Here is a 27,854-nt window from a genome sequence, read left to right on the forward strand (position 1 = left end):
ATTTAGAATCCTAATCTTCACCAGGAAATTAAACAAATAAAAAGAGTAATATATATCTGCTCGTGTTTATATATATATATATATATATATATATATCATATATTAGATATTCCAAATCATATACTCATATACATACGAATGCAAATTGTATATAGATTCTTTTATTGTTGTTGTTTCTGCCTAGTTATAACCTACTGCAAGTGTTATATTCTATTCATAAGTAGGGAAAATATGCAGACACTTTATTCCTATTTGGGTGGCTCATTATTCATGCATGCATGCATGAATGGCGCGCTGAGTCGACTCGCTTCAGGTTGGTCAATGGAGCTGACAATTTAACCGGGGAGTTGGAATGACAACGAGTCGGGTTGCTTTCGGGGCGGTGAGCCCGAATACGTCATCCATATCGAGATCACTTGGTTTCATCCCATCGGGCAATTCCCAGGTGAAACAATGGAAGAGATGAGCCACGGCCAACTCAAACGCGTAAAGCCCGAGTTGCATGCCGGGGCAAGAGCGGCGGCCCGACCCGAATGGTATGAACTCGAAGTTGCTCCCTTTGAAATCGGGCATGCCTTCTTTGAGGAACCTGTCGGGCTTAAAACTATCCGGGTCTTCCCAAGAGTTTTTGTCACGTGCGATGGCCCACGCGTTGATGATGGCACGTGACCTCGCCGGAATGTAGTAGCCGTTCACCTCGGTGGCCTCCGCCGTCTCGTGGAGGAGTAGAGGGATGGGTGGGTGGAGCCGGAGAGTCTCCTTGAGACAGCATTTCAAGAATGTGAGCTTTTCCAAGTCACTCTCTTCAACTTTCCGATCAAGCCCGACGGTGTCGGTAAGCTCTTGTTGTAGCCTCTTGAGATTCTCCGGCGTTTTCATCAGCTCCGCCATTGCCCACTCGATTGCCGACGCCACTGTCTCAGTGCCACCAAACATCACATCCTAAGACCAATAACATAAAAAATGTAACCTTAATCAATAACATAACTGTAACATTAATACATTATTAATCATGTCTTATTGGTAGTGGTGAAGATATTGGACCTGGTCCCAAAAAATCCAAACCCAATAAGGAAGCCCGGGCCCAAGACAAGCAAGGAAACCATGTGGTTGTACCCGGCAACGGGTTTCGGGGTGGTTGCACCCGACACCAAGTGCTCGGGTAACAGGGCTTGGCCTTCGTGGTCGGCTCTCGGCAGCATTTAGGAATCCTGAAGCCCGTCTCAAGGTCCGAAACGGGTAGCTTCAGTTCAACCCAAACCCATTGCCTACGTACTTTGGATCTTGACCCGGCCTTACGGCTATCACAGAATTAGCGAGTTAGTTAAGGATTATTATGTATAAAAGGGTATCGTAAAATTACTACATGGATCATGCCTCATTTCTACAAACTTTTTGTAATATTCTAACTCTAATTAATCCAATTTTACTCAATTCTCCATTTGATCCTTATATTTTATGCGAGTTAATTAAGTTGAACCGTTTAGAGTTTGGGTCATTTAGTTCCATTAGATAGATTAAGCCATAGGATGAAGTGATTAACCTTTATTTGGTGAACACAGATTTGTTGTTTTGGGTGGAGAGGGGAGTTGGGGTAGGTAGCTTGAGAGTACGTAGTCGAAGATTGTGACAGTGATAATATGGATAAAAGATTAATTGTGAGCCAACTAATCAGATCAGCCAAATGAAAATGATGAGTATTATCTATAACTAGGTGAGGATAATGATTCAAATGTAATTAATGAGGAGACCACTCACATTAAAAATATAATTAATAAAGATTAAAGATATGATCAAAGTTAGAGTTGGTAAGAATGATCTCAGATAAGTGGGCACTGGACACTTGGGCAGTAAAGAATTTCTGATAAATACATAATAATATAACTTCAGTGTTGGTATAATGAAATTAGTGTTTTTGAAAAATGAAATTAAAAAATAGAGTATATTCAACAATGTATATTATCAAATGAAAATGTAGTATAATTAAAATGATACTGTAGTGTTGTTGTAATGAAACTAGTATGTGTGGAAAATTAAATTAAAATTCAGAGTTATACAAATAACATATATTGTCAAATAAACTTAGAGTATAATTAAAATAATACTCTAATATTACTATAATTAAACTAATGTGTGATAAATGAAACTGAAAAATATAGCAATATTGTCAAATGAAACTGAAGTGTAACTAGAATGATACTTACTTCATGGACCGCACTGCTATAAATAGAGTTAATTCAATCAGAGATCCATTCTTTTTTTGTGGCAATTTCAAATTTAGTCCCAAGACTATTGTTTTTGTATTTTAACATCCTATATTATTATTTTTGGATACTTTTAGCCATTTTCATATTTTTAGTAAGAATATTTTTTTCTTTTCATATTTTTTGTTTTGTTATTTTTCCAATTTCAACTGGTTTAATTAGTTTAGAACTTTAGATAACATCTTATTTTTAGTATTATTTTTCTATGCACTCATCAAATATATAAGAGTACATTTTAATATAAAAATATTACTCCGTATATTATCTCTGGGACAGTTTAACATAATATTTTAATTTTTCTTAAGTTGTGGGGTGTAACGAAATCTTAATCACGAAACTCTATTCGTCATCAGATAATAAAAGCAAATTGGAAAGTAAGCATTACCTGATTTGGTTTAGTTAGCAGCAAAGAATTGAAGGTATTACCAAACTTACCATTATGATACCTTTGATGTTATCTCTGGTGAGTTTAATGGCGTTTTGCAGATCATCTGAATCGTTCACTTTCATTTCGTCGCTGTAGAAAGCTAACAGCTCATCCACCATGTCCGTTTCAGCTCCGTCGCCGGAGACTTCGCCGCCGTGGTTTTTATTCCTCCGTCGTCGTGTCTGTAATATATGATCGTCGATGATCTTATCGATGAAGCCGTCGAGCGCAGCCCTGGCTTTAGCGAGCCGAGGGTTTAAGCCTTGCAGATCAAAGCAGCTCAGGAATGGGAAAAAGTCCGAAACGTTAAAAGCTCCGAACAGTTTCGAGAATTCCTGCAGAATCTTAATGAACTCGTCTTGCCCTTGGCCCGAGCTCGGGCTCGACCCGAAGGCGGCCCGGTAGGTGATGTTTCGGGTAAGCCCGAATATGAGCTCGCCGATGTTCACGGCCGACCCGCAGTTCATGGCCACGGTTCGGACCGTGTTATCGACCTCGTCGCGGACGGAGTCCCACGACTCGGCCCGCCGCCGACTGAAGAGCTTCACCACGCAGAGCTTTCGCATCTGGCGCCAGAACGGCCCGTAGTGGGCGAAGGCCATGTCGGCCCGGTCGTAGCTCAAGTAGCTGATGGCAACGTTGGCTGGGCGGTTGGAAAAGATGTTGTCTTGTGTTTGGAGCACTTGTCGGGCTTCGTCCGGGCCAGACACAACCACCATGTGAAGACTCCCCATCTTCAGGTGTAACAACCCACCATACTGTTCGGCCAACTTGGCTAGGCCACGGTGAGAATAGTGGTCCATCAAGTTCATGTTCCCGATGAGCGGCCACCCTTTCGGCCCCGGAGGATAAGGTTTCCGGCGAAGCCTCGACAGCAAAAACAAGAACAAGAAGGGGATAACAAAGTATATCACCATGTGTTTATGAGCCTCTAAAGCTTCAAGTACATAAATAATATTATGTTTTTCCATATACAAACCTAGTTTGTATTTGTGAGTACGTAGGTTAGGTTACGTTGTTTATAGGGGTGTGGAAAAACATGAAAATGTAGCTCAAAATATTAGTTGCTGGTATGTTTATTATGTGGCCGGGATTCCATCTATTTATAAGCAGTCTTCCATCACTAAAGTTGGTTTGGATAGAGACATCTTCATTTTTTTAAAGTTTATTTTTATATTTTTTTAACATAATAAGGTTGACCAATTGAATTATGAGTATGAATTAAGTTAAAGTGCAACCCAACTTGTCAACTGTGATTGAAAATAATATTATTGGTCAAAAAAATGATCGTTCTTTGTATTTAATATATTTATGTTTCTTTTAATAGTTTTGCTACATAATTCCCTTACAATTATCTCTTAATACTCACCTAGTCACCTGATCTTAAGGTGTCAGCAATTCATACTAGTACTAGCTAGCTAATAAATATAGAAACTTTATTCATTTTAAAGATATAATATCAGTTTTTTTTTTTTGGTTACTTTTTCTTTATATATGTTTGTTAATTAGATGATGGAGATCAGATGATAAGATGGTGTATTTGCTAATATTAACTTTATATATATCACAAAAGTTAGTTTAATAATGAAAGTTTTGATCCTAATTTTTATATTACTCCAGCGCGATGCACGAGAAATAATTATGTTATTATAAATATAAATAAAAAATAGAAAGACTAAAATATTTTAAATTATTTAATATAATAATATTTTTGAGCTTCAATTGGTTAAGTATTTATTATTTTTATAGAATACAAAATTACAATTAAAATTAAAATTAAAATTAAAATTTTGTATGGTTAATATAATCTCTAATTATGTGCATATTCAAATAAACTTATAGAGAGAAATTACATAATTACATTGATTTATTCTTAATTGTATTTCATCTATATTATAATTTTCACAATACGAATAATAACTAAGATAATTACATTTGGAAAGCAAATTTAAATTTTTGTATGTGTAAATTTAAACTCTAATTGAACACATTTTTTATATGATTATATAATATATAACTATTTTATTTTTCAAAAGTATATTTTTTATATGATTATATAATATATAGCTATTTTATTTTTTAAATGTTGTGCTTTTTTTTTTTTTTTGTTTTTCACAATACAAATAATAACTAAGATAATTACATTTGGAAAGCAAATTTCAAATTTTGTATGTGTAAATTTAAACTCTAATTGAACACATTTTTTATATGATTATATAATATATAATATATAGCTATTTTATTTTTCAAAAGTGTATTTTTTATATGATTCTATAATATATAGCTATTTTATTTTTTAAATGTTGTGCTTTTTTTTTTTTTTTAAATTTATAATAAAGGATGTTGTTGCATTAATTGTAACATTAATTATTTCCCAAACCATATAGCTTTATTATATAAAGGATTCCACATAGATCCATGTAATATCTGGGTAGTTTTCTCACCTGAGAAGGTAACTCAGTGGTCCTTCTCCTCTGTTAATTCATCGGCGACTATTCTACAGCCATCGATCACTTTATTGCTGGAAATATTGTCAGAGTAGGCTGGAATGTTGACCGGAATCACAGGTCATTAATTAATCGATTTTTGAATTTCATTGTCCTAAAATACAATGTTGATGGGTTTAATTACTACTTTAAAAAGTTTAAGAGCCTAATTGACTTCTTATGTAAAGCTAGTGATTATTGACTGCATATATAATTATATTGATAGATTGATAGATGCAGATCTAGACTGGAATACTATATATATATATATATATATATATATATATATATATAGTTCATTGAACCTTACACTAGAAGATATCTTCCACTTTTTGAAGACAACGTAACTCAACTCCAAGGATTTGTGATGCAGTTTCCTGGTAGCAGCTGGACTAAATTCAAGATACCATGCATGCAATACAACATTAAACTTGTTAAGATAATAGGATAATTACCTAAAACCTGACTCATATCCGAGACTTAAGAGTATAGTAATTGTAATAGTAAGCATCGATCAACTTAGTATGGGCACAGCACTAATGAAGAAGAATATCACATTTATTAGGAGGCCGTTGTACAATTAAACTCATGCTAAGACAATATTACCATTACATATTTTTATTAGATAGTAGCATTTGAATCTTTATATTAATTATTTCAAGTAATTTCTTTTCTACCAATCAAACAATAGATCAGAATAAAATAAATGTCTTTATTCCTTATTACGGAGTATAAAATTAAATTTCATTTATCATATTTTTTTTTTTTCACGAACAAAAATTATTGTTACGAAATTTTGTTCGAAAATGATATTAGGTGTACTCTAATAAAGTAAAACTCTTACTATGCATATGTCTTTATTTCATTGAAGAAAGGAAAGAGAAGGAATACAAGCACATCTGGTAAGTCAAATACGCTTAAGCACGAAGTTCTTTGATTATCTTATTGTTATATAATTTTTAAGTAGATGGACATTAATATTTTATCCATCATTTCCTGATTAAGAGTTAGTCAAGGGTCAATCACAAAATCGCCTTCCTAGAATGATCTTGCCAACTTCCTAAGCTTGGAAATTAAAGATAATTGTAGTTAAGTGCTGGACTAGAAAGAATCAAATTGATTCTTGATAGGCACTACTGGAAATTATTGAATTTCCGACCACCTGAAAGTGATCTTAAATCAAGTTGAAAGCAAAAAGTGGTCGGAAATAGCAACAAGGATTTTTCCGGATACCAAAAGTGGTAGGAACAAGACTTTCGACTTGATTTAAGATCACTTTCAGGTGGTCGGAAATTTTAGAATTTCCAGTAGTGAGGGAATATACCTCTGTTTCAGTCTCTCCATACGCTTCGTGCTCCTGTTTGGGTCGGGGTCAAACGGTTCGAGTCATGGTCCAAATTGACGGGTCAAGTCCTATGTAAAGGGCATTAGCCCTCATTGTGGGGGGCCTTTTCCTTCTCTTCCACTTTCTCTCTAGAGCATAAAATCCTCTCTACTCTAAACATTCAAGAACAACATTGAATAAAAGAGTTCTTTGATCATATCTTCATATGATTCTCATACTTGCTTGTACATACAGTATACACTGCTATACATACACGGGTCAATTATCCACATCAATTCTTCTTTTAGTTTAGAAAACTTAATTTTGCACTTGACAACTTCTCTCCCAATGAGCTTTAGCAAATTGATGATTTATCACAATTTTTTAGCATTTTCTTCTAAGCAAGGGGTCCTATATTTATAAACGAGGAAGAATGAGCACCAACTTGAATTTGAATATCTTTGTTGTCACTTAGTAAATGGTAGCCATCCAAAAGCTGCCAAAATTATTGAAAATTCTCTACCAAATCCTTTACTTGAGCAATTTTGGTGTCTAAGCACACTTTGATTCAAAAGAACTCTTTCACTTATCACTAATTTGCCTTGAAAGTAAGCTTGTATATGTCATACAAGTGTTACAATATGTCTAACAACTCTTTTTTATTCCTTGTATGAACTCCTTCTAAGCTTAATCTCATTTAGAGTACTTCAACAATAGCTCCCTTTTGTTGCGGTGATAGTAGAGAATGAACTTGGAAGATCCTTTAAAGTATCCTATATTCCTTCTTTAGGATCTTCTTCTGGTAGCTTTATTCCGAATCCTTTCTTTTCAATCGTTTTTCTTCTGATTATATTTAGGCAATTCTTGAGCCAACATCTTTCAGATTTCTTATGAACTAGACAATTTATAAGGAAAATTGAGGGATCCAAAAGCACTATCCATTTTATTTAATATCATCCAAATCTGTAAACAATAATTATATTTCTAACAACTTAGTATACAATAATAATGTATATTGTTTTTCAGTTTTTGTAAAGTTAACAAGTCTTCAACTCACAAAAAATAATATATGTGTTGACTTTCTATTTCAGTGTAATTAACAATCAAATAACTTTATTTATTAAATTTATATTATTAATAATACTATTCTCAATCACTAATTCTTTTCCATATATAGTTATTTTCCTTAGATCTCATTGCCATTTTCATGATTAAATTAAAAAAAAAAAAATTGAAGCAAATATACACGGTTAGGAAATGTACTACAAAAACACACACAAATTAGGCGCGCACCACAAAAAACACACCATTAGGTATGACTAAAAGTATCACACAGTGTTTGGAAATACACTATTAGTGGTGGGGAGTTATATGGTGTATATTTTGGGTGTGTGGTGTATTTTTTACATTTCATTTTTGTGTGTTTCTCATACACTATTGGTGCATATTGTTAACATTGTTGGTGTATTATGAAAACCGCCGCACGGGAGGGTCTCGACGCATTTGAACTTTTTCATCTCTCTATATATATATATATATATGGAGAGAGTGAGAAGGGGAGAGATGATGCATGTCGTGTCTTCCAACTATAAGGATATGTTTTGTAACCTTTTGAAAATTTGTACGTGATCCTAAAAATGTGGCATAGAAAATGAGAATGAGCCAACACCTACATTCCTATTCCACCAAACTTGTACAGGAAATAAAGAAAGAAACAAAAAAATGATCACCGTCAAGCCGCCCTGCCGGTCGGGTATCAAACTGATCGGACTTCATACAAGCTGGACCACATAGATCTGATCTATAATTAGGGTGGTTTTGAAGAATGAGAGCTACTATTAAATTCCTTTCCCCATTTTCACATATTTATCATCTTGCGTATATATATATGACCACACATTGCTGCAGAAATCTGCTTCTTCTTAATTAGTCAAATGTTCATACTAGTAACTGTTGAATTGGGGCAATAATTGATGATATATGATGCCAAATCTATGCTAAAAAAGTTGGAAAATGAACGTATATATATATGCATGCATGGTTTCAGTCAAATGTTCACATTTAATTGCTTATGATTGGGCCTGGCAATAATGATTGATTCAACTTTGCATACTCCATGCTGCTCAATTATGAGCGTTGTAACCTTCATATCAAGAGATACACTCTATGTTATACAATTTAATATGATTTAAAAATGCTCTTGTATATATAATGGTGTAAATTCACATTCCAAACTAATGTGCGCGGGATAACGGTTATTTTAAAGTTCTTTCACCTTAATTTTTAATTTTAATATAATGGGTTTATTTTGAGAATCAATTTCTCATTCACATATTATCAATTTTGAGCGTACAATATATCAATCTCTTTATTTTATTACGAAGAATCCGAATGTACATTGACACAACCCAAATTACAAGTGAACCTCACTAATATTTGTACTACAAAATAGCCCCTTAAAATGTCATTTTATGTTATTTATCCAACAAAACATAACACATAATTCAATTTGTTATAAGAGTTATACTCATAATCCATCTATCATATTATAGTTTTAGGCCGAGGCCGGGGCCGCGGGGGGAGGGGGGGGGGAAGGGGGGTGAGGTTACATCCTTCAATTTTAAAGCATATATAAATGTGCACTGCATAATTTTTAAAACGTAAATATGCAATACATCTATTAGCTTAACTAGTAATTCACCCGCGCGATGCACTGGAAAAAAAATTATGTTATTATAAATATAAATAAAAATAGAAAAACTAAAATATTTTAAATTGTTTAATATAATAATATTTTTGAGCTTCCATTGGTCAAGTATTTATTATTTTTATAGAATACAAAATTAAAATTAAAATTAAAATTAAAATTTTGTATGGTTAATATAATCTCTAATTATGTGCATATTCAAATAAACTTATAGAGAGAATTTACATAATTACATTGCATAATTGTATTTCATCTATATTATAATTTTCACAATACGAATAATAACTAAGATAATTACATTTGGAAAGTAAATTTCAAATTTCATATGAGTAAATTTAAACTCCAATTGAACACATTTTTTATATGATTATATAATATATAGATATTTTATTTTTCAAAAGTACATTTTTATATGATTATATAATATGTAGCTATTTTATTTTTCAAATGTTGTGTTTTTTTTTTAAAAAAAAAAATTATAATAAAGGATGTTGTGGCATTAATTGTAACATTAATTACTTCCCAAACCATATAGCTTTATTATAGTTAAGATTAAACTTTTAGTTGAAACGGAATACATCTTTAAATTTTTAAACCATAAATGTGTAATCCATTAATTTATCAGCTTAATTTTTTTTTGTTTAAACGAAACGAATATATCTTTCAATTTGGTATTGAAAATATACCTTTTTTCACGTATTTCTTTGAACCCATCAAGAAATAATTGACTCACACACATGATGTACTTACATTGATGGAGAATATAATATTCCTTTGCCTAACCAACTTGTGCGTACCACATACATGCTCGGTACTCGACCAGCTTCTGGAGAGGAATTATTCCCGACTATAACCGACGTTAAAGCTGATCGACGACCCGACCTAAGCTGGCGGAACGAGCATAGGTTTCGCAGCCAATAGTCTTCGCCCGCCTGAAGGATCTTCCCCAACCTTCTCCAAGCCTTTTTCCTCTTAGTCGAACCCGTTCGCAGCGGAAATAAGGGCGTCAGGAATCTTAACACACGTGCGCGGAATCTGCAAAGTCCTCGATCCTTCCCTATGCATGGATCACACGTGTCGTCACGCGCATGCTGAGCCACCGACATGTGTACTATTCCCTTCACCTCCTATAAATACCACAATAAATACTAGAAGGAGGGACTTTTAGCATTTTCCATATAACCATTGTCAGCTCGGGACTTTTAACATTTTCCATATACCCATTGTCAGCTCGAGACTTTTAACATTTTCCATATAACCATTGTCAGCTCGGGACTTTATGACCTACTGTCACATTTTTTGAGCTCAGTAACTTAAACCATCAAAATTAAAATGCCACAAGTGGTTCATTGTTATCAATTTCAACTTGAATTTCGACATTAAATGAGATGTTGCCAATTGTATTTATTTCTTTTGCCATTAAAGTCTCGACTAATTAATATATTCATGACTTAATTCTACCTTAAAAATAATAATAATAAATTAGCTATATGGCCTTACAATTTTCAATTTTTATTATTTATATGAAATGAAAGTATGAAACGGACATATAAAGAATGACTTTTAGATGCCATCATATCATAATCATAATGAAACGTGGAGACAACATTGCGGTTTACGATCAAAATCACCTACTATTTCAATTCAATTTCAATATTGGATGCTATAAATGCTGCTGCAATTATCTACCTTTCTTCTTATATTATAGTCAAACTAAATTCCAAAACCTTTTTATCTAACATTATGTTGACGCCAGGTATGGTAGTGGTGCGGGGCAATTATATTTGTACACCATGCTCTATGTTATAATGTGGATCATGAATAATTGTACATTTTTAATATACCGAATATACAATATTTATGCACTAAAAATTTATTATTTAGATACAAATAGATATTAACTTTTTAGATAGTAGAATTGAATATTTGATAGATTAAAATTATGAATTTTTCTAAATTTAAATACCCATCCACAGACCAGGACTATGTGGTTTAATGGTACCCGGATTGGACTTCTATTTGAAAGGTTATGAGTTCACGCCTCAGTGCTTTTTGTGTTTCAGTAGGTTGAGAAAGTATATGAACAGATACTACAATCTATTAGAGCTAGTAGCATTCAAAAAAAATACCCGAGGTGTTATTAGCTCTCTTTGTGTTTTAGTAGGTTGAGAAAGTATATGAACAGATACTACAATCTATTAGAGCTAGTAGCATTCAAAAAAATACCCATCCACAGCCAAGATTGCATGTATTTCCGTGACTCCTTTTGAGAGAAGATCACATGATCGAACCCTGGTGGTGGGGTATTGACTCCCTGAGCTGAGTATAGAACATATATTACATTCTAATAGAGTAAACCTAAAAGAAGATGAAAAGTCTTACGATTCTTGTATTGGAATTTGGAAGTGCTTAGCTTGTTGATATATTTAAAAAATTTAAAAGAAAAATCAATTATAAGATTGAACAAAACCATAAAATGTAACAAATTAAATCAAATAGACGTATGATCAATTTATTAAAATGGACTAACAATTCCGGCCGTTGATTCGATATGAACCTTATTTACAATTGCAAATAGTTAAAATGAAAAATTAATTAATTACTTAAAAAAAAATTACATGATCTCATCAAGCACCATGCTTGGTGTTTCATGATTATTTTTTTGAATTTAATATTATAAAATTTTATGTTAGAGCTTATTTATGAAAATGTGATTGCTAATACTAAATAATTGTGGTGTTAACTTTCTAGTTTGCCAATTTTTTTGATGAATTTTTATTTTAATTTGATTTTTTTGTTTTTTGAAACCATTTTACATTTACTTATAACTTTACTTGTTGAAACATATGTTAAATGTGTTTTGCAGCTCAATTATACTTAAATACTGTTGTGGGAGATTATGCCCGTTGGCCATTTAGCTCCTAACCGGTAACCGGTGAATACAGTTGCAAGTGGCACAAAATAAGAAAAGTAGAAGAAAAGTAGAGACAAGATAAGAGACAAGGAAGTTTTATTAATCTTGCATCCAAAACTCCATCTATACAAGAAGGTATTAGCACATATATATAATGTACAATTGTAACGGAAACCATAAGTGTGGTCATAATCCTCCGACCGTTACAAGTGTTATAAACACTATAATAATGTCCACTTAATATTATTTACAACAAATACATCATAATATAAAAGATCATAAATAAGTCATATTTTGTAGTTTGTTTGATTTATGTGTTTTATAACTGAACTATTTGATGATCTTTAATTTGTTTAAGAGTAAATACACAAAATAGTCTCTTGACTATGTCATAATTCACAAATTAGTTCTCAGCTATCAATTTTGTCAATTAAGTCCCCAACTATTCAATCCTTATTCAATAATTCATAAATAAATTCTTCGCTGAGGACCTTATTGAGTAAAAATTGAATAGTTTAGGACATTATTGAATAAAAATTGAATAGTTGAGAACTAAATTTTCTAAACTTGATATATAGTCGATTACTACTTTGTAAATTATGTATAGTCGAAAGACCATTTTAAATATTTACTCTTTGCTTAATTACTTACCAATTTTTAGCCATATCTTTCTCTTCATTTCTTGTACTTTTCTCCTTTCGTTTTTTTCTTTTTCTTTCTAGCCAAGCTAGCTGAAAATATATCGATCTTCTGTCAGGAAATTTCCCCCTTCAAATATGTTACATCATTTAGCTTCGATAAGAAACCCATTCAATTTCTTAATCAAATTGATTGAAGTGGTTGCCATTTTTGCCTTTGTTCATTTGATTAGGAAACTAATGTATCAATTAAGTGGCTATTATTTCATCTCTTACCTTTAATATGAAAATTGGCATTCAATTAGTTTCCTTTTCGTGTTCTAAATTCTAATCACATGATATAAAATATACGCAATTGCATAAATGTCAAATTAGAAAAAAAAAATAGTAACGTAAAAATGTAATACTCTATACTTTATTTATTTATTTTTTGATGGAGATGAAGGGGTGCACCCTAAGGCCAGGTGAGAAAACTTAATTAGTTTCTCACTCTTATAAGATGGATCTATAGTATATTATTCTGGAGTAAGATAATATACTTTATGAGTTAGAATAATATATTTTATACATGCGTTAGAATAATGTATTTCATTAATTTTTTTATCGTGATCCACGCAATAATAATTGATTACAACATACACTAGGTTGGGACAAGACTACAACACATGCATATATTTTTTCTAGGAAAGTTATAGAGGTACTTCATGAAGTATAGTTCTTACCATGTATATGAATTTTATTGGATAATGAAAAGTGAAGGAATAAAAACAGTTCGTAACTTATTATATTTTTAGATCAATCAAAACATGATACCTCAATAGAGAGTAAAAATAAAGTAAAAAATGAAAAGTAGGTGTAGCATTAATCTTTCTTCCATTCACATGTGTATTTGATGATATGCTAATTAGTACTTAACATGAGTCACCAAATTTTGGCTGCGTGACTTATTGAGAACCACATATGGATGGGACCAATTAATACCCACATTAAAAGTGCCGACTCCAATATTTCCTCCAACTACAAAAATCTCCTTTCTAACAATGTCATTAAAAAAAAAAAAAAAAAAAAAAAAAAAAAAAAAAAAAAAAAAAAAGCTTATTTAGGAACTTATTATTCTAAGTCATTAATAAATCTGTTTGGTAATGTTTTCAAAATAAGTCAGTAGCTTAAAATAAGAGCTTATTTTTAAAAATTATCTTAAGTAGCGTTTCAAAAATAAGCTATGAGCTTTATAACCTTTTTTCATCTTTACCCTTATTATTTTAAATAAATAATACTCCGTATATTTTACTCTTCCCAATAAAAATCTTTTTGGTCTTTTTTCTCTTATCTTATATTTTTATTCATCATCTCCCGCAACTCTTCACCACGCAGCAACTCCTTAAAGTTATAACTCTAATCGTCCGTTCATAAATAAATGACATCCTTTACCCTTACCAATTAATTTTTTTTCTTTTGTTTTAATTTAATATATATCTCATATATATTATAAAAACAAAATTTTTTTTAATATATAAATTAAATATATCTCATATATTTAATAATATAAAAATAATATAATAATCACAATCATTTAAATTTTATAAAAATGTCATTTTTAGTCTTTTTATATTTATTAGCATAATCAGCTAGTTAATCGCTCTTCAGTTTTCAACTTCTAACTTATTGCTTTTCAGCTTTCAACTACCTTTTCAGCTAGATTTGTCAAACTTAGTCTTAATCTGATTTCACAATAGAACTTTTATTTTAAAGACTTTATTCTAACTGATTATGACAACTTCGTTATTAGCTTTTTATTTAACCATTCAGTTAATAGATCCACTATATTATATATTTTAAGTTCACAAAGTCAATAGAAATAACCCTCATTGTGAAATTTTGTTTAATAGTAATATATCTACAATATATGTGTTTAGCTAGACTTATCACTATACATATTATTATATATGTACCCCTCCACCAGGATTATGTGGTCTAATGGTATCTGGGTTAGACTTTTATTTGAAAGATTATGAGTTCGAGCCTCAGTGGAGGTGTTATTGGTTCTTTGTGTTTTAGTAGGTTGAGAAAGTATATGCACAGATACTACAATGTAATAGAACCAGTAGCTTTAAGCAATATAATCGACATAGTACAATTCATTAGATACATCAAACTCAATCGACATAGTACATAGTACAATTCATTAGATACATCAAACTCAATCGACATAGTACAATTCATTAGATACATCAAACTCTCAATAATCCTAATGCATCCATTACAGGTCTATTATTAAAACAATATATTGAATGAAATATGTCAAAATGAATATTATTTAAACTTGAACTCATGGTATATCATGATGTAGTACATCTATCATGATATAATTTAATTTGATCACTGATTTATTGGTAGAATGGCTGTACTAGTCCAGCTAATTTGACATCTATTGTTTAACCAATTATAATTAATTAGTTGAGCTAAGCATATAAACCAGATTCACTTCCAACTTCCAAAAGTTACACATCCCACCTACTGATTATTGAAGATTGACTTGAGTAAGTAAGTATGGGTTTTAGGCTTGAAACATCAGTGTGGAAAACCGAACCCTAACCATATTTTTTTACCACAAATTGCAAAAAGTGAACTAATGAGGGATTATATATCAAATTAATGAAAAGGGATTGCATATATTGACCCATGAACCAATAATTAATTGTTCTTGGTGAAGATAAGGACTCAATACTGCTTTAATGGTAAATTGAAGGACATGTTTCAGTTTAACTAACTAACATTATTTGAAAATTACCTATTAACCACCACCTAAAAAGCAGTAAAGTTTGAACTATTATTTAATTATATTGATTATTGATTATTAATTATTGATGGTGACATATAGTACTAGTACTGTCAAAGTGGGGCAAAGCTCATGGATTGGATCACACCCGTCCCGCGGTGGGGCGCGTTAGGGTTACGAAAAAATAGGCGTGTGAAAATGCGGGCCTAACGGGGCAGATCGGAATCGACCCGCAACCCGTGCGGCACTGCTAGAAATTATGAAATTTTCGACCACCTGAAAGTGATCTTAAATCAAGTTGAAAGCAAAAAGTGGTCGGAAATAGCAACAAAGGTTTTTTCGGATACCAAAAGTGGTCGGAACAAGGCTTTTGACTTGATTTAAGATCACTTTCAGGTGGTCGGAAATTCCATATTTTCCAGCAGTGCGGGCTAATCTCTTATATATATATATATATATATATATATATATATATATATATATATATATATAGAGAGAGAGAGAGAGAGAGAGAGAGAGAGAGAGAGAGAGGTGATCACATGTGGCCATGTTGTTAGGTGTGGTCATATGGTCAATTATAGGCCATTAGATTAGATAGATCCAATGAATCATATTAATCAAGATTTTTTCAGTATTTTCGCGCACATTCTCCTACCCAGCGAACTGCAAGGGTAAACTCGTCATAAAACACCGGAATAGGGAAAATCACATTGTTGTGTATTTTATTACACTATTGGTGCATGTTGTCAACATTGTTGGTGTATTCTGGAACCCGACCGCTATAAATGGCCACTGTAATTACCATAACACGGGAATACACCATTGGTGTGTTTCACTGTGGTGTGTTTTATTACACTATTGGTGTATGTTGTCAACACTGTTGGTGTATTCTGGAACCCACCCGCTATAAATGGCCATTGTAATTACCATAACACCCCCACTTACCAAAACGCGCGAAAATTCTCAGAATTACCACTGCCGTTAGATTAAACTGATTCAAGGACACAGATTCGACCACACGACCACACCTAATGACATGACCACATATGAGCACTCTTCTATATATATATATATATATATATATATATATATATACATACATATGTTAAAATTTTTATGATCGCTGGAATGTCGCCAAAATCTTAAATGACTGATTATTTCAGGTGAATAACCGACTATTGGGTTGAGACGCACCAAAATGATAAGTTTAATTGTTTAATTGTACTTTTTTAAAGTTTAGGAACCTAATTGTACTTTTGAGTAAATTTCAAGGATCTATTTGAGTCTTTTCCCCAGCCCCAAAAAAAAAAAAAAAAAAAAAAAAAGTTTAAACGAAAAAAAAAAAAAAAACAATAAAAAGAGTAAGACGCGACATAAGCTAATAAATTATCCATATCAATGACAATATAGACAAACCCATAATAAAAAATATATCTAACACAATAAAGATTATTACGATTCTAATAAAGTATAAACTCGAAAGCTATTAAAGACAGAGTAAATACCTAAAATGGTCCCTCGACTATAACTAAATTCACAAATTGGTCTTCAAATTTCAATTTTAACCAATTAAGTCTTTAACCAATCTATTTGATTATTTGTTGACCGTGATCGACGATCTCCAGAAGAACCTTCAACTCTCGTCGGAGCCCCTGGAGGTCTCCAGAATGATGTTGCACCGGTTCGGAAACACGTCTTCTTCTTCGCTCTGGTACGAACTCAACTACATTGAATCCAAAGGGAGGATGAAGAAAGACGACCGGATTTGGTAGATTACTTTCGGCAGTGGATTCAAATGTAACAGTGCGGTCTGAAAATGCAACCGGAACCTTAAAAACCCGACGATGGACCATGAAATTACATATATATCCTCAAAAATGACAGTCAACAAACGGTCAAATAAATAGAGGACCAAATTGTGTTAAAATTGTAAAGTTAAGGACTTAATTGGTTGAAATTGAAAGTCGATGACCAATTTGTGAATTTAGCTATAGTCGATGGACTATTTTGGGTATTTACTCTTAAAGACACAATAGTTCAAGTCATGTGTAATTGACAAATGACAAGTCCCCAAAATAAAACGTCACTTAGGATATGAACATTAAGACTTTTATTTATTTATTTATTTAAGTGTGTGTTTGTGTACGCGTGTGTGAGATAATCAAATGTACGGCCTTCTCAACTAACTTAACTATGGCCTTATTGAGGCAATGCTCTCTTCTTGATGGGTGGTGGGTATTTGATTGCTTTTGAGTGGGTGAATGAAGTGAATGGTTTGCATTCAAAATCATTTTGTGAATTTCATATCTTAAGACTTTAAAAAAATTGTATATATTTTTTAACAAAGTACACTAATATATTTTATTCGAGACAAGGGATATGATGATGCTTATATACTTCACCTTCTAAATTGAAGTGAATGTAACTTGGAAGTAAAGGAGAAGAAAACATATATTATTATTCAGCATATGGATATGTAAATGAGAATATTTAATACATTATCATTGCATATATGCTATACACAAATTAAATAGAGTATTATAACCCGTTACCTCATTAAAAATCTAAGTTAAATTTGGCCAAATTCTTTTTTAAAACTAAATTACAACAAATGCAATTAGAAGAAATTCAAAGGACAACTGTGTGGATCACAATCTAAAAAAAGATGTTTTTTGAGTAATTTTTTTTTTACGCGACCCGCTGCAACATATATTTTTATAACTCATAATGTAAATTATTGTAGAGCATAATGTACATTATTCTAAAACATAATGTACATTATATTACCCCTAGAAATTTCATTATTCTAACATGTAATGTATATTATTCTAACACAAAGTACATTATTCTAACACACAATGTATATTATTTTAACACATAATATACATTTTTCTTACTTATAATATTCAATGACGTGGTTTTGAATTGTGGCCATCTGTGCGGACCAGGGTACAATCGTTATATCCTACACCACGGCGCACATAGCACTGTGCGCCGCGCGCCTCCCAAAACGATGTCGTTTTGGGGTAGTGTTGGGAGGCGCGGTAGGAAGTTGCTGAGATTATGTGTATTTGTTCACAACGTAATGTGTATTTGTTCACAACGTTATGTGTATTGGTTCATACAGTTATGTGTATTTTTTATACAATTATGTACATTCTTTTTATACAATTATGTACATCCGAATCAGAAAATTTGTGTGTATTATGTTAAGAGTTGATGTGTATTATGTTAAAAGTTTATGTTTATTATGTATTATGTTAAATTATGTGTATTATCTTTTAAAAAGAGTATGTATATTTTGTTATATAATTATGTACATTCATGTATAACATTATGTGTATTCTAGTATAACATTATGTACATTCTTGAACAACGAGTTTTTTTTAAAGAAAAAACTACTGCCATTCACTGGGGCGGGAAATTTCAAAAAAAAATAATTAAAACGACGTCGTTTTGCATCTGGGCGCATAGTGCAACGCGCGCTGTGGTGTAGGATATAAATTGCCACTAGGGTACACGCAATAATTTGCGGTTGTTTGATTAGCCTATGCTTGGCCCATTCATTAGGTAACACGGGCCACGGCTTTTGCCCCACCATATCATTTAATTGGGACATATTAATCATTGCAAAACCCACTTCCACATCCACATGCATTATACAAACCTCTAAACCCATTAACCATGTATGCATTTTATTTTTATTGTATCTATATCACATGAGAAGCCGGCCGACTCTTAATTTGACAGGGATGGGAATAAAAATAAGGAAACAGAGTCTATAATGGAGAGGGTTTTTACTTCTTCATCAGGGACGGGTGCGAGGATAAGAAGTACTCTCCTCACCTCGTTTCGACCCTAAAAATATATAGGGAGACTGAAATGAGAAATGAAGTAAAAAATCGGGACTGGGATGAGGGTATACCCTGCCCTGCCCCAATGACATTTCTACTTACTCCGCCTTATTTTATAAGCCAATAGTCATAGAAATGCTTAAAGAAAACGAAAATTATATTCAACATTCACATGGGTACGAATGATGAAAAAGAATGTAACCCTCACATGGGGGTAAGTCAAGAATTGGATAGTGGAACTTATCTGGATGGCACTGTACTAGCCAATTTTTAGAATACCCAAAAATATAAGTCGTAAATTGGTAACTTTTTTTTTTTTTTAATATACATAGATTTTTTAATATCGTTCATCCCTTCCCTTCACGTGGACTACACTTCATGATATGAATTGAAAACCAGCAGCTTCTTCAACTTCTCCAATCAAATCTCATTCGTCAAGCAAAAGCCGTCCATAACTTCCATCTCAACTTGATGAATTCTATGAACATTATCTAAGAGTCTCTCGCTTTATAATCCTAACTGTCTAATAAAAAATTATATGAAAATAAATGAGTTTAGATTACTTATAGTCAATCAATTGACTCAATTCATAAAATTCATAGACTAAGTTGTTAATGACTTTTAATGATTTATTTATGACTATCAAAGTAGTAAAGCATATGGTCAAACTTATTGATTTGAACCAACTTATAAGCATGACATGAAACTATACTTCAATACACTTAAAAGAATTTTGTTATAAGATTATTAAATGAGTTAATACCCAAAATCGTCATCGACTATAGTGGTTTTTTTCAATTGCGTTCTAAATGACTTTGGTGTCCTAATATCGTCCCAGACTTTTGTGTTTCGCTCAATTTAGTCCATCATTTGTTATTCTGTCTATTAGGTGTTAAATAAATAGACAATTCAGTAATTTTAATATTGGCATCTCTTTACTCATAGACATGTGAACCGCGAAATCCCTTTTTTTTTTACGAATTACTCCTAAAACTGCGAATATAAAATTTGATTTATAGGTCCGGGAGTAATTCTGGGTGTAATTCGTACAAGAAAGAGGAATTTCGCACTTCACAAGTTGAAAGTAAAGAGAGATCAATATCGACGTTACTGAATTGTCCCTTTATTTAACACCAATTTGACGGAATAACAAATTGATGACTAAATTGAGCGAAACACAAAAGTCTGGGACAATATTAGGTCACCAAAGTCGTTTAGGACGAAATTGAAAAAAATCACTATAGTCGAGGACGATTTTGGGTATTAACTCATTATTAAATAAAATGGAACCTTTAATTTATTATTTACCTCATATTATTTCAAAATGTTGTGGATTATCTATTGGGCCCACACATGTTTTGGCAAAAACAATTACATTAGAGTTGTCAAGCATATTTAACCAATCATTACTAGAAAAGTTGAGTGAGATAGTTCTTAGAATATTATCTCTTTGACTACACATAATTTAAAATAGTATATTCAATATATTTGTACCCACTTTTAAGCCATTAAAGGTATTACAAGGAGTCTGATTGTTTGAAGCTGTGGGGACCTTTCACAGACTACCATACATAAATCCAGCTAAAGTGTGAGCTGAGCTTCCCAATCAGTATAAATAGGTGAAGCAAATTCCAGAGGTCTCAATATAATTGTTGAGATTGGAAGAAAGATATATTGATAAGATGGGAGGTTTATTGAGGCTGCTCGGCCTATTGTTGCTTGCATTAGTGGTTCATTATCCATTGTTTGGCGATGGGGCTGTGATGGGTCGTCGAGCAGCTCCAGGGGACAATGGGCTTTCGAGTTTTAACGTAAATGCTTCTAATAGGAACTTTTCCGCCGCCGTACACTACCACCCACGGCCAGGTAATGAAGGTGCTTCTGCAAGTGAGCTTGTGGCGAGTCCGATGTATAATGGTGGGGGAGGTGGAGGTGGAGGTGGAGGTGGAGGCGGGGGTGGAGGAAAAGGAGGAGGTGGTGGTGGTGGTGGTGGTGGCGGTGGAGGAAAAGGAGGAGGTGGAGGTGGAGGTGGAGGTGGAGGAGGAAGAAGAAAGAAAGGGCATAAAAGGAAGAATGGAGGAGGTGGGGGCGGAGGAGGAGGAGGAGGAGGTGGTGGTGGAGGTGGGGGCGGAGGAGGTGGTGGTGGAGGTGGTGGCGGGGGAGGAAATGGCGGAGGGCATGGATGGGGAGGAGGAGGTGGTGGAGGCGGTGGAGGAGGAAATGGAGGCGGAGGAGGAGGTGGAGGTGGAGGTGGCGGTGGCGGTGGGGGCGGACAAGGTGGTGGTTGGGGATGGGGTGGGGGCGGAGGAGGTGGTGGTGGCGGAGGAGGTAACAACCAAGGTGGTTGTTGGGGTTGGGGTTGGGGTTGCGGTGGTTATCCGCCCCCGGGAAACTAAGTACAAATGGGCATAAAGAGACATAAAACATGCATGAACAAATATTTCATTAATATTTTTATTATTATCCGTTACGCAAAATATGTTATATGACAAATAATTTGTTAGAATTGTATGTAGCTAGAGATTATATATTACACAACGCGAAATATTCCATTTTGAATTTTTATTTGTTTGATGATTAACTATAAGAAATTGTTGTTTGTACTTTGTAATACCAAATATTAATTAATGAAATAAACCAGTGTTGTTTTTTGAGTGCTTATTACTGCTTTTCTTATATTGAAAAATGTACAAATAAATTAAAGTGTTTGTTACTTGGAAAAATTTAATACTTTTGAAGAAAATGTATTACATTTTTTATCAAAAGTATTACACTTTCTTTTATAAGTAATGTTGGCAAATGTTTGTTACTTATAAGAGAAAATGTAATACTTATGATCGATGAAAAATGTTATATTTTTAAATCAAAATGTAAAAGTACGTATTACATGTTTCTTCAAAAGTATTACACATTCTCATACAAGCAATAAATACTTTATTTCTGATTAGTATTATCTTTTTCAGTATAACTATTACATTTTCATCTTGACACGACCCATCTCACGGACAAGGATTCGTGAGACATTCTAACACAAGTTTTTGTCACTTACTAAAGATGATAATGTTTACATAATTCGATAATATACCAACACCTAGCATTCTTCAGTACATATGAGACATACGTACACCACATAAACCATATATTTACTTTCTTGAACTCAAGTTTCTATTACATGTAGATGGATCTTATATATATACATATCTTATGAACTATAATGAACACGAAGAAGGTGATTGATGAAGTGGTTGGGCACTAATGCCATGGCTTGTAAATGATTAAGGTCTTTTATCTCTTACAAGGATCCATAATGACTAGTTTTTTTTTTTTTTGAAAATAATAATGACTAGTTTTTTTTTTTTTTTGAAAATAATGACTAGTTTTATTCGGTAAGAAGTAGGGATGGCAATTCAACCTGTCCCCGACGGGGAAAATCGATCCCCGCCCCGATGGGGACGGGTTTGGGAAATTTTTTCGGGGAACGGGGGCGGGGATGGGGAAATTGACCCCGCCCCCGATCCCCGCCCCGTCCCCGATTCCCCATATAATATAATATAATATTATATATATATATATATATATATATATATATATATAATATTTATAATATTAATAAAAAACTTATAAACAAAATTCAAAATATATTCACTCATCTTTGTTTTCCTTCTGTCGAATTTCGTTTAGAGATTTACAAATATATGTGTTTACTTATATTGTTTTTTTATTTAAAAATTTAAAACAGAATCTGTATGTAAAAATTACACTATGTTATTATTACTTATATGTTGACTTACATATTGTTATTACATATTGTTACTGCACTTTGGTGTTATTACTTATATGTTTACTTATATATGTAAAAATTATATGTTTAGTTTCAATTATGAGTTATGATTTGAAGTTGCTGAGATTTGAACAATTTACAAGTTCATTGTCAAATTACAAAAAATGAGGCGGAGATTCTCCGTCCCCGAAAAAACTCCACGGGGACGGGGATGGGGAGGGAACGGGACGGGAACGGGGAATGGGGAATCATTTCGGGAACGGGGGCGGGGACCCCATTCCCCGGTACCACCCCGCCCCGTTGCCATCCCTAGTAAAAAGATCATGTTCTTAGTCGAGACTTCATTAGTTAGAGTCCATTGAATGAATTGGTTAAACACTTAAACCTAATTAATTCGATAGCTTTAAATAATGGTACCAATGGATCAATAGTTTAATTAATTGAATCAAAATATCCAATTAAATGGGCCGGCGGCCATTGGAATTAAATGACCCAATTGAGTATTAGGACCGACTTGATCTTGTGATTCAATCATCAATCATTATTCCATTTCCATGGACCATAGTCCACACATGTGTGTGAGCTATAAATAAAAAGTACATTTTTAATATATTAAATGTATATTATTTGTATAAATAAAGTACATTATTTGAAAATATAAAATTTTTAATATATTATCAAATAATGTACATTTAGTACACAAATAATGTACTTTTAGTATATTAAAAATATATATTGAATTCATGGTTCACACAATAATTTGTCATTCAATTATGACAAATTATTTTGTAGACCTGGATCCACCTTGCAAGGTAGATCTGGGTTCAAAAGTACACAATTTACCTACTGAATGTTCACAATTTACATTCTGTATGTTCACAATTTTACATACTAAATATTCATAATTCTGTATGTGGCTCGCAGAGTCCAACCAAAGCCTTGGTGGTGCATCAAATCATGGCAAACCAGCTAGCTAGCTCGCTGGACCAGCCAACAAGTAGGGCAATGTCGTATGGCACCTCGCCTTTGTGCATGTCCACCAGGTGCATGCGATGGTCAGCTACAGTCCACCAACCCTAGCCAACTCCTTACTTAATCAACTCATGCGATGACATTTTCTTGGTTTTTGATACATTTCGTGTTGACAAACACACCCTTAGCTTGTTTTTCCTCTTTGCGATTTGGCACCATGTACTTTATACCACATCACACTTTGCCGCTTAAACTTTCAGCCTCGATGCACTTTAGACGCCATCCCTCCAGTATTTACACCCCATCCCCATACACATGAGAACTCAATTAACAACAATAATTAAGGATATCAATATAAAAGGTGATAAGGATGGGCCAGTTGACTAAAGGATCATATCCTTTCGAAGCTATATTGCTTATCAAATGAGGAGGAATTCCAATATTTTTACAAGCATAGCCAAGGTAAAAGGGGTAGCGTAAAAGTAGTATTATAAGGACCGGAATATAATATTGGAAAATGTAGGGGTTGTGAAAAATGTTGTGTAGCTTTTTTTTTTTTTTTTTTTTTAACACCTAGTATATGATCCATTTCTTGCTTTTTAACCTATCTTCGACAACAACACTGATCACTGTCCCTTAGTCAATACTTGTTACCAATCAACACTATCAATGTTTCTGATGAGTCAACAGTTTGTATAAAGTAGCTTAGGTTCGAAAGTGATTTCTGTCCCCAATTTTGCAAAAAGCTACGCAAAGCTCATATTTTCAGCTTTACTATTAAGATTGTTTTTTCATATACATATATCGAGATGATTAGGAGTATTGTATTTTTCTATGCAATATATTATCGGAATGGAAAAAAAAAATGTAATTTTAAGTCACCAATCATTTTAGTCTCAAACAATTTCCTGTCACAAAATTAGGGCACAATATAGCTAATGAGTATCCGTGATTATAGTCATTTTGTTAAATCTTGCTTTGAATTATTGTTCATCTTTTACTTAGTTTGTAACATGATATAACACATGGAAGGTGATTAATGTCAGTATAAATTATAATATAACAAAATAAATTTTATTTTTTATCTTAAATTTATAAGTGTTAATTCATTTTTAATTTTTTATCATACAACGGACTTAATCAATAAAATTGTTGACAAGTCTAGTAGTCTAAATATCTATAAATTTTATTAATTTATTTACGAAAATTTATATGCAATTAAATACATACAACTTTCATTTATTTATCTAAAACAACAATTATATTGTGTAGAAATACAAATCTTTCATTTTTAACATATATAATTATATAGATAGAAAGAAATGGCTTCAATGTCATTAGTTGGTGATGGATAATTTGCACCTCATACACGTACTGTTAATTATGTTGATGCATGTGCTCCAAATTTGTAATATGATATAACCATTATTGTCTTGAAATTACAAATAATTGAGACGACATTATAACGCACCATAATAAGCCACTTAATTAAAGCTAGAAAAATGGCATTAAATTGTAACGTGCAAGCAATGTGTGACTACAACCATAATATTGTACTGTAATGTAAACTTTTTTTTTGCTCTTAAGAAAACATGTTTGTTTAATATTTGTTAAGAAAATTACGTCTAATTAATTGGCAATTATAAGTTAAAGATAGATTGTAACACCAAAGAAGGCATTATAGTGTACTTACTGCGTGTATTACAGCAATATGTGATTGTGAAAAAGAAATATATACTCATGGACGGATTCAGATTTTTTTTTTTAATGAGAGCGAAACATTAAAATAAAGAGATAGTTTGAAAAAAAAAATGGAACACTTAAAGAAGTATAACCATAAATATTATTGAATATGCGTGAAAAATAAAACACATCAAAACTTTATAAAAATATACATTACAAAATATGAAACATAATTAATTTAATAAAATAATTCAAATAGAAAACACATTAATTATAAATTACACATCTCATTATTAATATAAAAAAAGGTTTTATATGTGTGTGTGTGTGAATCTCACTATTAATATTTTAAAAAAAAATCATAAATTTTGGTTGCCTAAAAAAAACTATGTTGAACTAATAGGATTCAAACTCCTAACATTTTCTAGTTTCTAGTCTAGAGTCAAACATGTAATTATGTACCAACTAGTCTAACTCATCTCTAATTTACATTTGTCTATTTTTTTATAGTTATACTGGAAAACATGTATTATATATACATATATATTTACAATGGCTATACATGGCGTGGGGGTGGGGGGAGGGGGGCAACTGCTCCCACTGTAGCTCCGCACTTGTATATACTTTTGCAATTTTTTAAATTATTATATAATGGAATTATACTATAAAAATTAGTTTTATAATATCCCTCTCGCCAGATGGGGAACCACTACTCTATCCCTCCCGCCAGATGGCGTTAGAAGTATCCTGGAGATGGAAGCTTGTGGCGTGCCAACAAGAAGAATCTACTAAATCTTTCTGGGACCCTTTGGTCCCTCACTCCCTCCCATTCAAAAATAAAAAATAAAAAAAAATAAATAAAATAAAAAATAGAAAAAAATAACAATGTTACCGTTAGAAGTTGAACCCTGAGCCATGTCAAGATATAAATGTAATAATACTTAGGGATAAGGGTCAAATAGACCCTCCAACTATATAGCAAAGTGCAATTAGCCCCTTCAACTAAAAAAACCTTCAATTAAACCCTTCAACTTATTAAAAGTGTGCATTTACCATTTTTAACAAGTTATCAAAAGGTCACCAATTAATTTTGCTTGCTTGGCATCTACGTGGCATTTCATTTAAATAAATAAATAAATAAATAAATAAATAAATATATATATATATATATATATATATATATATATATATATATATATATAGTTTTTTAAAAACTACAAAAAATAAAAAAATAAAAAAAAAAAAAAACTAAAGTCACCGGCGAAGGATAAACCACGACCCCGTCGGATTAATTTGAACTGAGAAACTGGCTTCTCTTCTCCATTAGCTCTCCGTCCAAGCTTTTCAGCCTTTGATCAACAAAGCAGAAAGAAAAAGAGGGAGAAAAGTAGAAAACATACTGATGATGAGGTGAGTAATGAGACAGGAAATTAAGTGTTCCAATAAACTATCCATTTTGGTTCCTTATTTCACCTTTGGAGGATCACTACCCAGCCTTATCTCCAGATCCAATTCTTCTATGGGATTGGCGAGGATACTGGAACCCAGTTTGGGGAACAAACCAAACGTTGGATTATTCGCATCTATTTTCCTTCTCTTGCTGCAGCTTGAAACATCCTCGTCTGTCGCCCTTCTTGTCGTCAGCAACATCGTCCTCGTTTTATGATCCCTACAACTAGAGGAATCCACGATTTTCAGGTTGTTTTCTGCTTCATCATCAATGACGGCACTCTTCCTTAAATCTAGCAACACTTTCAACTCCTCCTCCCCGTTATTCACATCCGGGGTTAAACAAAAACGTCGTTTACTAGCCACCGACAAGCCCTCGTTCTTATATTGTTCTGGGGCAATATTAGAAACCCTAATCCAGTGATCTGAATCCGAGTTGTGGCTGTACAGAAGGGTACCGGGTGGCGGCGGCGGCGGGAGGAGTGTACTTAGGTATTAAGGTCGGATTATTAGCGTTGGGAACACATCTCCTGTGCACGTTCATGTGACCTCCGACTCCGAGGGCTTGCGTCGACC

General features: G+C 32.8%; 1 protein-coding gene and 1 long non-coding RNA gene across 2 annotated transcripts; one reads left to right on the forward strand and one right to left on the reverse strand.

The window, feature by feature from the left end:
- Window positions 1–129: 129 nt before the first annotated feature.
- Window positions 130–3,755, reverse strand: LOC109172706 (cytochrome P450 84A1-like). Its single transcript, XM_019321929.1, has 2 exons — window positions 2,700–3,755; window positions 130–942 (listed from the first exon to the last, which is right to left on the reverse strand). Exons 1-2 carry the CDS (start codon window positions 3,660–3,662, stop codon window positions 319–321), a joined length of 1,587 nt encoding a protein of 528 aa, XP_019177474.1. The 5' UTR covers window positions 3,663–3,755; the 3' UTR covers window positions 130–318.
- A 6,548-nt stretch (window positions 3,756–10,303) lies between these two features.
- On the forward strand, window positions 10,304–27,733 carry LOC109172710. Its single transcript, XR_002052780.1, has 3 exons — window positions 10,304–10,316; window positions 20,812–20,815; window positions 27,641–27,733. It is a non-coding gene; the product is annotated as an uncharacterized LOC109172710 (long non-coding RNA).
- Window positions 27,734–27,854: the final 121 nt, after the last annotated feature.

The sequence above is a fragment of the Ipomoea nil genome, unplaced genomic scaffold, assembly GCF_001879475.1.
Source record: "Ipomoea nil cultivar Tokyo-kokei standard unplaced genomic scaffold, Asagao_1.1 scaffold0418, whole genome shotgun sequence".
NCBI lineage: Eukaryota > Viridiplantae > Streptophyta > Magnoliopsida > Solanales > Convolvulaceae > Ipomoea > Ipomoea nil.